This window comes from Melitaea cinxia, chromosome 27 (genome assembly GCF_905220565.1).
Source record: "Melitaea cinxia chromosome 27, ilMelCinx1.1, whole genome shotgun sequence".
Lineage (NCBI taxonomy): Eukaryota > Metazoa > Arthropoda > Insecta > Lepidoptera > Nymphalidae > Melitaea > Melitaea cinxia.
The window spans coordinates 953,913-968,466 of record NC_059420.1 but is presented as its reverse complement, the minus strand read 5'-3'; the positions used below and the strand labels follow the sequence as shown (position 1 = coordinate 968,466).

The 14,554-nt window shown below is 39.1% G+C and overlaps 1 protein-coding gene across 1 annotated transcript; it reads left to right on the top strand.

Moving 5' to 3' along the window:
• The first annotated feature begins 27 nt into the window (after positions 1–27).
• On the top strand, positions 28–13,907 carry LOC123666724 (suppressor of fused homolog). Its single transcript, XM_045600789.1, has 12 exons — positions 28–266; positions 1,373–1,475; positions 1,906–1,998; positions 3,156–3,331; positions 3,729–3,871; positions 4,998–5,083; positions 5,431–5,572; positions 6,933–7,026; positions 9,892–9,986; positions 11,074–11,168; positions 12,559–12,691; positions 13,585–13,907. Exons 1-12 carry the CDS (start codon positions 125–127, stop codon positions 13,774–13,776), a joined length of 1,494 nt encoding a protein of 497 aa, XP_045456745.1. The 5' UTR covers positions 28–124; the 3' UTR covers positions 13,777–13,907.
• The last annotated feature ends 647 nt before the right edge of the window (positions 13,908–14,554 follow it).

The following is a 14,554-nucleotide window of genomic DNA, read 5'->3' as shown; positions in this document are numbered from 1 at the left end:
CTCAATCATGCCAACTGGAAGATTGTTAAAACCAATGGCGGATGCGTAAACAGTTTTTAATTGTGCTATTTTTATTTTAAACGTTAATTAAGTTTTAGTATAAAAATAAGTATAAGTAGTTTAAATGTCTGGCACAAGCAGGCCCGATGGGGGTGTTGTGCGCAATAGTGCGTTGGCGTTTGTTGCGTCCGCGCAGGCGACAATGAACCCTGGGGCTAGTGTGGCACTTGGGGGCCCTCAGCTGGAGAATCAGATGAATCAAACAGGTGATTGTCATATTTGATTCATTCTAATAATACTTTAACTGAGGTAGGGCACAGCAGGAATTTCCTGCTCAAAATACGGAGCAGCCCGACTGGGGTAGTACCTCGACCTTACAGAAAATCACAGCAAAATAATACTGTTTTCAAGCAGTATTGTGTTCCTGTTGGTGAGTAAGGTGACCAGAGCTCCTGGGCGGATTGGGGATTGGGTCGGCAACGCGCTTGCGATGCTTCTGGTGTTGCAGGCGTCTATAAGCTACGGTAATCGCTTACCATCAGGTGAGCCGTAAGCTTGTTTGCCGACCTAGTGACATAAAAAAAAAAAAAAAAAAAAAAATACTAACCTAACCGTAACTCCTAAACGTTTACATTTTTTTTACATACTTATAAATCAGTCAGTTCAGACTATCGTAGTCCACTGTTGGACATATGCTTCCCCAGTCGCGCCAGACATCCCGGTTTTCCACAATCCTCATCAAGCTGCCCCCGCAATCTTACCTAGATCGTAGGTCCAGCGGGACGGAGGATGTCCCACACTGTAGTAAATAGCCTTCTAACATTGTAAATTCAAAAATTTGTGAAAATGAAAAGAATGTATTTTTATTATGTTTTCAAAAACTATTGAACTGTTTATAGTGAAACTTGGTACGTAGATAGCTGTAGAACCAGAACAGTAAAGGAACGCTGGTTGAAATATTTCTTCAAAAAAAAAAATCCTAAAAATTCTTCATAACTCTGCATAATACTTTTAAAAGATAAATCTTTATAACAGAAAAAGTCAGATATTCCCTGAAAGTCCAGATTCATGACTTTATATCAGAGTTTTTGGAAACAAATTTTTCCACCAGGGAACACATAGGCTACTCTATTGATTATACACATAATTTTATGTATAAAATTACACATTTATCTGTTCAAATCAAAATCTTTGTTGATAATAAATTTACGAAAGTATTATTATGAGCAGTAGTCAGTAGGTCAGAGGTATAATCGGCGAGGTACTTGCAGTGCTTCTGGTGTTGCAGTTGTCCATTGGCTATGGTAACCATCATCAGGTGGGCAGTATGTTGCCATATATTTAATTAACAGGAATCTGTATAATATTTCAGAACGTCTCATGCCTCAAGGACTAAAGGCTCTGTATGATGTTTGCTCCAAAGTATACCCGGACCAGCCGAATCCTCTACAAGTCACAACGAGGCTTAAATACTGGTAAATAATATTACAACCACTTAAAATCTTTATATATCGTATCTTCGAACTTGTTATGTATAACATTGCTTTTTGTTTTTGGATTCAAAAACACCTTTGAACTGTCATTTTACAAATTAAAATTTTAATTATTTATATAAGTAAAGCTACTACTGATTTGGATTGCAGATTCTGCGGAGAAGAAGCGAAGAAGAATTTACATTTTTGAAAATAATATATAAACCGTGTTTTAGTACAAAACTAGTAATATCTTGCATGAAATACAGTCACCGAGTCCTCATTTTATTTTGTATATTGTACATGAGACTTTCATTTCCTAAAATACATTAATATTTCATTCACAAACAAAATCCTTAACTCTGTCATTAATGATTAATAAGTTACTTACTATTATCATAGATATACAGTCAATGAACTTGTCAACTTTCAGGCTGGGAGGTCAAGATCCGCTCGACTATATCAGCATGTACTGGAACCCGGGAAGACCAGACGAACACATACCTCCACACTGGCATTACATAAGGTTAGTATCTCGGGTAATTGTTTCTAACGCACCTTCGAGTTCAGTTGTACGAGTGTTGTGTGTACGATACGAGTGTTGTTGTACCATGTCAGAAAGGTCAAAAATGTTGTTTTTTTTTTTTAATAAATGTCTTATAGCATACACATGAATGTCTGTTCCTATGGTAAGCAACTTAATGCTTGTGTTACAGGAAACAGACGACTGTTATAGCTATTTTTTTTTTTTTTTTTTTTGATAAATGTGCATAGAAATAATACATGAACTACAAATATTACACCCAGATTCAGGCGGGAATCGAATCCGCAACCTCCGGAACAGAAAGCAGGGCAACTCCAAACTGCGCCTACGGGCTAGTAGAGCTCAAGATTTGATAAATGTGCATAGAAATAATACATGAGCTACAAATATTACACCCAGATTCAGGCGGGAATCGAAACCGCAACCTGCGGAACAGAAAGCAGGGCAACTCCAAACTGCGCCCACAGGCTAGTCGAGCTCAAGATTAAAATGTGGATACAAGCTGCTGTGTCCAATTTTCGAAGATATATAGAGAAGCTGTGGTTTAGATATATTTTTAGTTTTGTATTAATTAAAACACAACTTAATTAAACACTGTGCCTTACTACACAGTCATAGAACGGCCTTATTGTTAACATCTGGTCATTCTAATAAACACTTGACATTGTTACACTTACCAGTGGGGGGTAGGTAGGGCATTATACCCCAGGCGCTACTCACGACGGGGCGCCAAAATAAAAAATGACTGATTTTAGAATGGGGGACGCGGGAGGCTCAAAAAGGTATTGTGCCCCGGGCGCGAATTAAGCTCGCTACGTCACTGAGACTTACTCAACAATAATTAAACTGTTGAGAGAGATAAAGTTACAACTAACTGCAGCTTAAGCGGCTTATCCCACTATTGTATTGTCAAAAACGGACCGTCACCGGACTTATACACTTTCAGTACTTGTCATTGGCAAAATCATCGGCGAAAAGCTGATTGAGCCATAGTCTTTAAAGAAGAAGAAGAAGAAGATAGAGAGAAAGAAAGAAGAATCAATGAAATTGCTTGATGAAGCGATTATACATAAAAACAATGTGATTACACAATCATTCCATAAATCATTTACTTAACGTATAACATTTCTCAATTACAGTTTTGGTCTCTCAGACCTCCACGGGGACGGTCGGGTCCACCCTAAACCCGATCCCACAGAACGCTGGTCGGGTTACGGCATGGAGCTGACGTTCAGGCTCGAGTCTCAAGAGAGGCAACCGCCTCTCTGGCCAGCCACGTTGTTACAGTCCTTAGCTAGATATATATTTACTACAGGTGAGTCTTAACGATTGAATAGGATTTTTTTATATAGCTCGGTTGGTAAACAAGCGTACGTCTCACCTGATGGTAAGCGGTTACCGTAGCTTATAGACGTCTGCAACATCAGAAGCATCGCAAGCTCGTTGCCGACCTTACCCCCAGGAGGATAATCTTCAAAATGGGAGCAAACTCGATCCTGGGAACTACCTCGACCCCTTACTGAAGATCACAACTAAGTAATACTGATCTCAGCAGTGTTGTGTTCCTATGATAAGTAAGATGGCCAGAGCTTCTAGGGGGGATTGGGGGTTGATTTGGCAACATGCTTTCCTACTTTATTTGCTGAGTTTGATGTATAAAAAAAACAAAGTACTAAGACTTGATAATAAAATAATCTGTATTATAATTCCAGGTAATAAGTTCATGGCAGGCGACCACGTGTCGTGGCACGCGGCACTGGACGGGGCCCACAGTCGCTTGAGGCACTTGTTGGTGGCGGTGGACCCCGGCCTGCCCATCGCTCGGACACCCCACGGGGTCGTCACCTTTTTACAAGTGAGGTTTTAATTATATTTTCAATGCTGTGTAATAATATGTCTGTACATACTAATATAATACTTAAGTGCTATTTGCATATAAAAAAAAAACCTAATGCTTCAGACCACACAAAGTAAGTAGTAAAATTTCCGAAACGTAAATTTTTCGTTCTGCGTACTGTGTGGCTACGGTACTAAAGAATATAGCCACCCCCTCTCTTCCCGTGGATGTCGTAAGAGGCGACTAAGGGATAACACAGTTCCGCTACCACCTTGGAACTTAAAAAGCCGACCGGTGACGGAATAACCATCCAACTGCTGGCTTTGAAATACACAGGCCGAAGACGGGCAGCAGCGTCTTCGGTGCGACAAAGCCAGTACTGCGGTCACCAACCCGCCTGCCCAGCGTGGTGACTATGGGCAAAACACATGAGTTCACCTTATTTTTGGTGTAAACTTGTGGAGGCCTATGTCCAGCGGTGGACTGTATAGGCTGTAATGTAATGATGAAATTTTTTGCATTGCATGTATGTGTATATGTGTGATCTAATAAGCTTATACCTATAAAGTTATATGATACTAAGGACTAATACAAAGGACTATTCGAGTAGGATTTTTGAATTGTTTATGTGTGTATGTAAATTGCTTGCTCTACATTGCTATAGAGTGATTATATTACCGTATGTGGGTACGTGTGTTTTGAAGTATCAGGTTAAACATCAGTAATAATCAGACGTGCCAATATATTTGGTTCAGTGTTTTGGAAATACGGTCAATGGTGACGGTGAATGCTAATTTATATTTCAATGCACTTGAACTGCTCACAGTAACATTATCGAGTCTTTTAAAAACCCTCTGCACAGACATTGTCAAAATTTGACCATAATTAAAAATTTAAATTACCAAAAACCAAAAAATAATGACAATAAAGAACCTTATTTTTTTTTAATTTTTCAATTTGATTGCAGACTTTGGTAATAGTATAATATGCGTGTGTGTGTCAAATACATGGTAGTGTGTGTAATGTTTTTTTTTTTAATTGCTTTAATATACTTTTAAGCATAGTTTAAAAAAAAATAGCATTTGGCACTCCTCTATATAAACTATAAAAATAAAGTTATCAAATAAATGATTTTATATTACAGATGGTAGGCTGTACCAGTAGAGAGCTCCGGGCAGCCCAGCGGGGTTCCGGTTTTGAAGTGCTGAAGATGATCAGCGAGGACCCTAAGTGAGTGGAACCTGTGTGGTAAACTAACTAATGTTAATTTTTATATTTGAATGCGCGACGTTGTCTGCGTTTAATGAGTATATATACACAATATTTCATTCCTTATTTTAACTCTCCTTTGAGCGTTTTTTCGCAATAAAATTTAGTCGATGTCCCTTTTTTGTTGACCTACTATGAATAACGATTGCTATAAGGTATACATACATAATAACCGGACTGTCGGCTTAACTTGCTTTTCGAGGCACGGTGGGAAGACTCAGAAGGAAGGTCTGGGCGTTTGGGGGAGTAAATCCTATGGGGGGCCGTCGAGTGTAAGGCGTTTACTTATTACAGCCCGGTGTCCACAGATGCGGTGGGTCGTGGTTGGTGTCCAGGGCGGCGCGGCGGGCGTCGGCGCGGGGCTGTGGGGCGGGCGCGAGGGCGGGGGCGGGGGCGGCGGACCTGGCTGGGGTGAGCGCGCGCGTCCGCTGGGGGACGCTGGCGCCCCAGGTACACACCGGCCGCAGCGCCACCTCCTGGATAGGATGTACCCCCTAATGTACACGAGACATTACAACTAAATCGGTCCAGACGTTTAGGGGTTAAGTGACGCGTACCCGAGAACCTTCGTATAGATAGGTCCGAAAATAAATGGTAGGCTTTTTTGTACTCCTAGGTGATAATGGTGTCGCCATCCGTATGGCAGAACGACGCTTGTCTGATCAGCTGGTAATAAATATGTCGAAGACAGCGTTATTCAAAACATTTTCAGACATGTGGGCGAACAGTGAGATAATCAAGCGAAGAAACTACGTCGTCAGACTACGTGCTATTTTCGTTATAATTAATCACAAATTGCTTCTCAATCATGCGACATTTCTTGTCATCTTGACAGATTAGCGCGACAGTGCTGCCAACCTCCGGACGCCGCGCCAAAGTACCGTTTTCGTTCCGTATTCATGACCGTATATGTTCCGTATGTTCGTAAAGTGTTTGAAAAGCGACCATCTCTGAATTTAAGTTTCTTGCCGATTCTTCTCTGCAGACATTTTTAACAATAATTAAAAATTTTATTTGTAAAATGATGATTCGATGGTGTTTTTGTAGGCTATTTGAATTAAGTTGGTGTCATTTTGTTTTTATCTAAATTATGACCAACTTGTAGTCAGAGAAATTTTACTTTTTACATTAAATATAATTATTTGAGAAACTAGAGATATCCCTAATCTCTAATATATTTAATATTATAAATGTGACTAAGTTTATTTGTTACGCTTTCACGCGAAAACTACTTAACCAATCATCATGAAACTTTGTACGCATATTCTTGGAGGTATTAGAAGTAACATAGGATACTTTTTATTTTAAAAAAACATACAAGCGATGCCGCGGGTAAAAGCTAGTATTTTTATAACAGAAAAATTGTAATTTATTTTTCGAGTGGATAGTCCATCCTAATAATATATTTGAAAAATTTATTCATTTTCAAATATTTATTATAAAATTACTAAGAGATATTTAACTGAAGTAGGGTCCGGTATAATAGCTATATAATAATATCCTGCTCTAAATAATATTTATATGGAGCAGCCCGAATGGGAAAGTACCTCGACCTTACAGCAGATCACAGCTAAATAATACTGCTTTCAAGCAGTGTTGTGTTCCTCTTGGTGAGTAACGTTACCAGAGTTCCAGGGGGGATTGGGGATTGGGTCGGCAACGTACTTGCGATGCTTCTGGTGTCGCAGACGTCTGTAAGCTACAGTAATCGCTTACCATCAGGTGAGCCGTACGGTTGTTGTTGTTCTAGTTGTTGTAAGAGTATTAACAGTATTCAATTTGTTAGTAACAAAGACATTATAATTTCCAGACTCCGAAAGATCAAGAGGGTCCGTTATCACCGACACTGGAACAGCAGATCAAGGACACGCTACAGAGAGGCCTCAGCTGTATGAGTGACAGAGGGAGTGAAGGTAATTGTTGAATTGTATTATCCCTCATAGTTTGTACTGTTCAAAAAATGAGGTTCTCGATTTGACTATATTTTTGAAGTAAAACTTGTTTACGCACGCTTGACAAGAACGTTACGAAAAGTGTGATCGGGCGAGGCGAACGGAGTAAGAGAGAGGTGTGGGTAGATATTTTCTTTCTATCTTTCTCTCGTTGCCAGTTACGTTTCGCTCGTTTTTTTAAAAATCGTAAGCTGATGCTTGTCAAGTGGTCCCATTTGAAGTGAATCGTGATATGTTAAGGAGTTATCTTTAATAACGCGTATTACTTGATTATATTTTCGTCTACCTACGTTGTATTACTGGTCGATGTATATCTATATCTATATTATATATAAAAGCGAAAGATCACTCTTCACGAAATCTTCGAAACTATAACACCTAGAAACTTGAAATTTGGCAGGTAGGCTCCTTATAGGACGTAGACATCCGCTAAGAACGGATTTTACGAAACTCGACCCCTAAGGGGGTAAAACGGAGGTTGCAAGTTTATATGAAAGTCCTATGTTTTAGAAGTAAGAGACTTGAAATTTAAAATGTAAGCTCTATAGATGATGAAAAGGTGTCCGAATAATGTATCTTTAGAAATAACCTCCCTTTTGGGGTTAAAACGGGGGATGGTAGGTTGACTCACTCATAACGAAATCTCCGAAATAATGACAGCTACAAATTTGACATTTGGCAGGTAAGTTCCTTATAGGGCGTAGACACTCGCTGAGAACGGATTTCACGAAACTCGACCCCTAAGGGGATAAAACGGGGTTGGAAGTTTGTATGAAAGTCCTATGTTTTTGAAGTAAGAGACTTGAAATTTAAAATATATGCTCTATAGATGGTGAGGAGTTGTCCAAATAAATAATGTATCGTAATCTATATATAATCATATAATAATGTATCATAATCTATATATAATATATATATCATCATCATTACAGCCTATACAGTCCACTGCTGGACATAGGCCTCCACAAGTTCGCGCCAAAAATGCGTGAACTCATGTGTGTGTATATATATATATATATATATATATATATATATATATATATATATATATATATATATATATATATATATATATATATATATGGGAAAGGTCACTGACTCACTTATCACGAGAACCCAAAAACTGCTGGAGGGTTCATCCATCTAGGATGGCTAAAGATGAAATTTGGCAGGGAGGTAGATTATAGTTAGTAGATTATAGTAGAAGAGTAGAGAGATTTTGCGATATTCCACCGCAAAGGGGGTTTAATTGGGGTTGATAGTTTGTAGGAAACATATACAGCAATTATAAGTTCGTCGATAGGTTATTTATACTGCAGCCTGAAAATAAAACTAAGAATGTGGTGTATAGAGAAATTTTATAAAAACAACTATTAAATTATACTAAATTGTGCCTTTTAAAAAGTTACTCAGTGTAATAAGCATTTCAAGTGACTGAAATAAAAAAAATGCCTACATCTTAATATCCATATCTTCATAAACACGCTGACGTAGTCGCGGGCAACAGTTAGTGTATTATAAAACAAAGTCCCCAAAAGTGTATGTGATCGATTGCCTCAAGTTCTACTGAACGCATTTTCATGCGATTCAAGAGGAAGGTGTAGTAGGGAACGGCTAAGCCGATTTGAATGACAGTTTCACTGGAATTTGCCGGGAAAAGTTTGTGACACACTGATTTCAACGCGGGCACAGCTAGTTTATATATAAAAGCGAAAGGTCACTCATCACGAAATCTCCGAAACTATAAGACCTACAAACTTGAAATTTAGCAGGTAGGCTCCTTATAAGACGTAGACATCCGCTTACGTAGACGGATTTTACGAAACTTGACCCCTAAGGGGGTAAAACGGGGGTTGCAAGTTTGTATGAAAGTCCTATGTTTTTGAAGTAAGAGACTTGAAATTTAAAATGTACGCTCTTTAGATGATGAGAACTCAAAAACTGAATGGTCCATCCATCCAGTTTGGACAAAGATAAAATTTGGCAGGGAGGTAGATTATAGTTAGCAGACGTCCGCTAAGAACGGATTTTACGGTATTCCACCGCTAAGGGGGTTTAATTGGGGTTGATAGTTTGTATGAAATATATACAGCCTGAAAATGAAACTAAAAATGTGGTGCATAGAGAGGTTTTATAAATATAACTATTAAATTATACTAAATTGTGCCTTTGAAAAAGTTACTCAGAGTGATAAGCATTTCAAGTGACTGAAATAAAAAAATAATTTGCGTTAAACATCTTAATAGTAATGCATATCTTCATAACCACGCGGACGTAGTCGCGGGCAACAGTTAGTGTATTTATAAAACAAAGTCCCCAAAATTGTATGTGATCGATTCGCTCAAAATCTACAGAACGGATTTTCACGCGGTTTCACCATTGGACAATTGGCAAGAGGAAGGTTTTCGGAACGGCTAAGCCGATTTTTATGAGAGTTTCACTGGAAGTTTGCCGAGAAAACTTTGTGACACACAAATTTCAACGCGGGCAAAGCTGCGGGCATAGCTAGTATGTCCAAATAATTACAAACAAAATATCATTAATACTTATAAACACATGTCATAAAAAGTGTGTGTGTGTCAGCTCCGACGCACGACTGGAGCTTATTCCTTCAGATCGACTGTCTAGATAGGCACAGAAAGGCTAATACCACATCAAATGGTAGATAAACGAATCAAATAACGTCATCTATCGGAACCAAATAGGGTTCATTCGTTCATTCGATTTTACTTATATGAAAATCGATTGTTAAATGGATACCAACCAATAATTTAGTGTTTCTCAAAATTTATCCATATTATGTAGTTTTTTATATGTAATCATTGACACCAACAGGTCACAACATGTCAACGGACAGCTTCGAGATGACCAGCATTGAAAAAGCGCTGCCCCAGGTATCGGAGATAATGCAGGTAAAAAAAATAAGTATAGTACAGTAATAAGTACAGTAACCTGTTTGACGGATGACGATACAAATATACATTGACAGTGGGAAGTAGAATTAGCCAGTAGGACCTGCTTCTCTTCAATTGATAAACTACAACTTTAAAACTAATATATGCGATTAGAAACATCTCATAAATATCGTAACATTCGATGGTATAAACGAATAATGAATCAATAACTGTTTACTGCCGGATACCGTCATCCGTCAAATAGCGTTATCCACAACTTGTGTTACCCAACTGCTGGAAATGAATGCGGTCACCAACCAACCTGCCCAGAGTGGTGACTATGGGCAACACACATGAGTTCAAGACATTTTTCGCGAACTTGTGGAGGCCGTCTATAGTGAGTTCTTAACAGAAACCCGTAACTATTCAAAGTTTCATATTACAATTCCTAATGTTTATAATATAGTTATAATAGTTTATAATTCCTAATGTGTGGGTAACACAAAAATAAAATCGTACATATTAAAAATAGCACGGTGTCGTCCCCTGTCAAAGATTTTCATTGTAATATGAAACTTTGAATAGTTACGGGTCTCTGTAAAGAACTCACTATAGACGGCGCCACGGTTCGCTTAAACCGAATATAAAAATCATCATATTATCAAAAATTTCGCTCTAGCGGGTATATCGTTCCATAGCTTAATTGGCTAGAGCGCCGACACGGTACGTCGGAGACGCGGGTTCGATCCCCGCTGGAGCGGTCAATTTTTGATATGATATTCAAAAATGTTTATAATACATACAAAATTTGATAAAAATTGGTTCAGTTGTTACGGAATTAATCGCCCACATACATCGTGACACGAAATTTATATATATATATATATATATATATACATATGTGCATTTATAAATTTGTTATGTCAGTCGTCCGTTACCTAAACACACTCTTTAAGTCTAACAGAGGACCGTGTGTGTATAACAAATGTATTTATTTATTAGTTATTTATTTTCAATTTCTTCTCAGACAAAAACTGTTTTTGTTTCATCTGTCATTATCTCTCTCTTTGTCTCTCTAATAGACTTTAAAATACTATAATTGCAGGGTTCCTGGCGTGGGGAACAGGATATAGAGTATTTGAACGGAGTCCACATAATGTTGAACGCTGAGGGAGCCAGCCTGTTGCCCCTGGCCATCGAGTGAGTGCTGTGACACACTTTTAACTTGAAATATTCTTGATGCTTAAATAAAATCTGTATAATTATTTGATTTTGCCCTATAAATAAGCCATGTATAACTGATGTGTTCTGAGCGAGAAGTAGCTTAAATACAAGCTGTCGTGGGTTTGATGTACGTTCGGAGCAGACTGTATTTACTTCTATTTTCTGGGTGTATGTTTTTATGGATGTTTCGAGTACGCTTCACATTCCCTTCACTACTTGTTATTAGCATAAACACTGCAATAATTTACCTTAATAGTAATTGTTACTTATGATAAAATAAAATTATCCACTAAGCCACAGTGGGGCAGCTTGGTGGATTCCGACTCTTTTTCCAACACGGATATACACCTTTGCCCAGCCGTGGGATACTGACTAATTTAGTTCACATCAAATATATGTCTAATTAAATTCTTCTTTTGAATCACTGCCAGTCTATCTATATATATATTATATGTGAAGCAAAAACTTTGTACCCCTAACTTGCGCGGACGGAGGAGTATGAAATTTAGCACACTTATAGTTTACTAGCGGCCGTCTTTATTTATAGTGTTAAGCTAGCTTATAGCATGGTTATTAACATAATAACAACAACATTCAAATATGCGTCGTTAGATTACACGTTGTTACAGAATGCGTTGATGAAATAAAGGTTCACTGCTCGTTCTCCGTAGGTGATAGCGTAATAATTTGTAGCCTATATGTTGACCCGACTTCTTAATAATATTCGTGCCAAATTTGAAGTAAATCCATGCAGTACTTTTTGAGTTTATCCCGGACATACGTACAGACAAACAGACAAAAATTCTAAAAACCATATTTTGGATTCGGTATCGATTGTAGATCACACACCAAGTATTCTTTTAAAAAAATATTCAATGTACAGTTTTGACTTTCCTACCATTTTATTATATGTATAAATATAGAGAAGGAGTGCAGAAAGCTAATATTTTTTTTTTTTACTTATGCAGTTAAATACATTAAATCAGAAAAAAAATCATTACAGCCTATACAGTCCACTGCTGGACATAGGCCTCCACAAGTTCGTGCCAAAAATGGCGTAAACTCATGTGTTTTGCCCATAGTCACCACGCTGGGCAGGCGGGTTGGTGACCGCAGTACTGGCTTTGTCGCACCGAAGACGCTGCTGCCCGTCTTCGGCCTGTGCATTTCAAAGCCAGCAGTTGGATGGTTATCCCGCCACCGGTCGGCTTCTTAAGTTCCAAGGTGGTAGTGGAACCTTGTTATCCCTTAGTCGCCTCTTACGACACCCACGGGAAGAGAGGGGGTGGCTAAATTCTTTAGTGCCGTAGCCACACAGTACAAAATATATAATTGTATTAATATGTATTGTAATTATTATTCCCAGCGGCAGGGTGCTCCACTCGCGCCACTTCACGTGGCGCCAGGGCCCCCGCGCGGTCACCTTCGTGCCCCCCACCGTGGGGGGGGCCTTCGTCAGCACCGACAGGCCCTACGCGTGCAAGGGGGCCTGGTTGCAGGTGATTACTACTTAACCCTCCCTGGTGCAGTGGTGCGAGTATTCGCTTAAACGGTTTGCGGGTTCGATTCCCTCTTGGGATGGATATTTTTATTTGTGCAAATATTTGTAGACGGTTTGGATGTGTATCCTTGTGGAATTCCCCACCGTGCCTCAGAGAGCACGTTAAGCCGTCGGTCCCGGTTGTTATCATGTACACCTGATAGCGATCATTACTCATAGTAGGGAATATATCCGCCAACCCGCATTGGAGCAGCGTGGTGGATTCAGCTCCAATTTTTCTCCTACATGGAGAAACAGTTAGTTAACCTAATTATTACTAAATATCCAAATAACAATAATTATAATAGTTCTATATTCACAAAAAACAAAACAAACCAGAAACATGCATTACACTGAAAAACTACGAGGCTGATCTTAAATCGATAATATTTATCTTGTCGGTGCAACTAAATAAATCACCATCATCACTTCAGCCTATGGCAGTCCACTGCTGGACATAGGCCTCCCCAAGTTCGCGCCAGACATCCCGGTCTTCCGCAATCCTCATCCAGCCTACACCGGCAATCTTACGTAGATCGTCGGTCCAAATAAATAAACTAAATAAATAAATAATTAAAAATTCTCTCACCAGATAAAAGCAAAACTATCCTTAAATGATCCGGGCTATATTTGAACGGGAGAGAAGATAGTACGGCAAAAAAAACGATAGTGCTTTAGACCACACGACTGAAGTAAAACTTCTTTAGCTCCATCTAACTCATATCTCCCTCTCGACTTCCGTTCGCTTCCCTCGATTACACTTTTCGTAACGCTCTCGTCACGCAATCACCAGCTTACTCCCCGAGTCGAGCGTCCACGCTCTTAATAAGTGAAACCTGTTTATATTTCCAGGTTCATATCCCCCCGGAGCTGGCTCAGGACATGTCCAAGCGAGTGGCCGGGCTCTCTCGCCTCGCGGAGAGTGACTCCGAGGATAGCGACTCCGGCACCGACAAGCCTCCCAAACCCGCTCTCCCCATAACCATGACGTGGCCGAGATACAGACTCAGTTTGACCGTCTTACACGATATGGAGATACTGTGATATATTTTTACGTAGTTTACTTATATTTATCTGCTGATTAAGTATCGGATAGTCTATCAGTAAGTTATATGTATGACTAAATCGTGTAAATAAAAGTACAGTTGACTCTGGATACTTCGGAGGTCAAGAGACTTAAGAAATATTCGTCTTAACGAGAGTTTAAATACCAAAGTCAAGTAAATATTCACTTTTGAATCGATATTTTACGAATTTAAATTGACTAGCCCGTTGGCGCAGTTTGTAATGGCCGCTTACTCCGCTAGTTGCGGGTTCGATTCCCGCCTGAGTCTTGAGTGTGCTATTTGTATTTATATATGTATTATTTCTGTGTATATTTATTAAAGAAAAATTACACACTTCAGAAGTGAAACTTCTTTGGCAAGCTAATTTTTAGATTTCCGTTCCAGCGCCATCTAGTTAGTTTGCAATGTAATACAATCGATATCAATGTAACAACCTTTGTAGTTTCTATAGTACACGCTAGGTGGCTCTGTTGTTCGACAAAAACGTTGCACATCTTCGTGACGCTAATATTATTATTGCGTTCCATCCATAAAAAAATTACCCTCATACGTCTAAGGAAGTTTCACTTCATAAATAAATAATTACTTATAACAGTCAGTATAGCTATACGATACGTTATCGAGAGATTTGAATAACCGGCAACAGGATCCCTCCAGCGACAGGCTGGCCTCGGTGAAAAGGCCAGACTTCTCCATGGGGACTGTCCGGCTCACTTCTGAACAATCCCGACGACGCCGTGCCTAACAGGACCGGG

Bases quoted from the DNA above. Each gene is read 5' to 3' on its own strand.
- LOC123666724 (XM_045600789.1), top strand. From the start codon at position 125: ATGTCTGGCACAAGCAGGCCCGATGGGGGTGTTGTGCGCAATAGTGCG. The intron at 5,573-6,932 runs GTACACACCGGC...TATAATTTCCAG, and splicing joins GGGGGACGCTGGCGCCCCAG to ACTCCGAAAGATCAAGAGGG. The intron at 9,987-11,073 runs GTAAAAAAAATA...CTATAATTGCAG, and splicing joins AGGTATCGGAGATAATGCAG to GGTTCCTGGCGTGGGGAACA.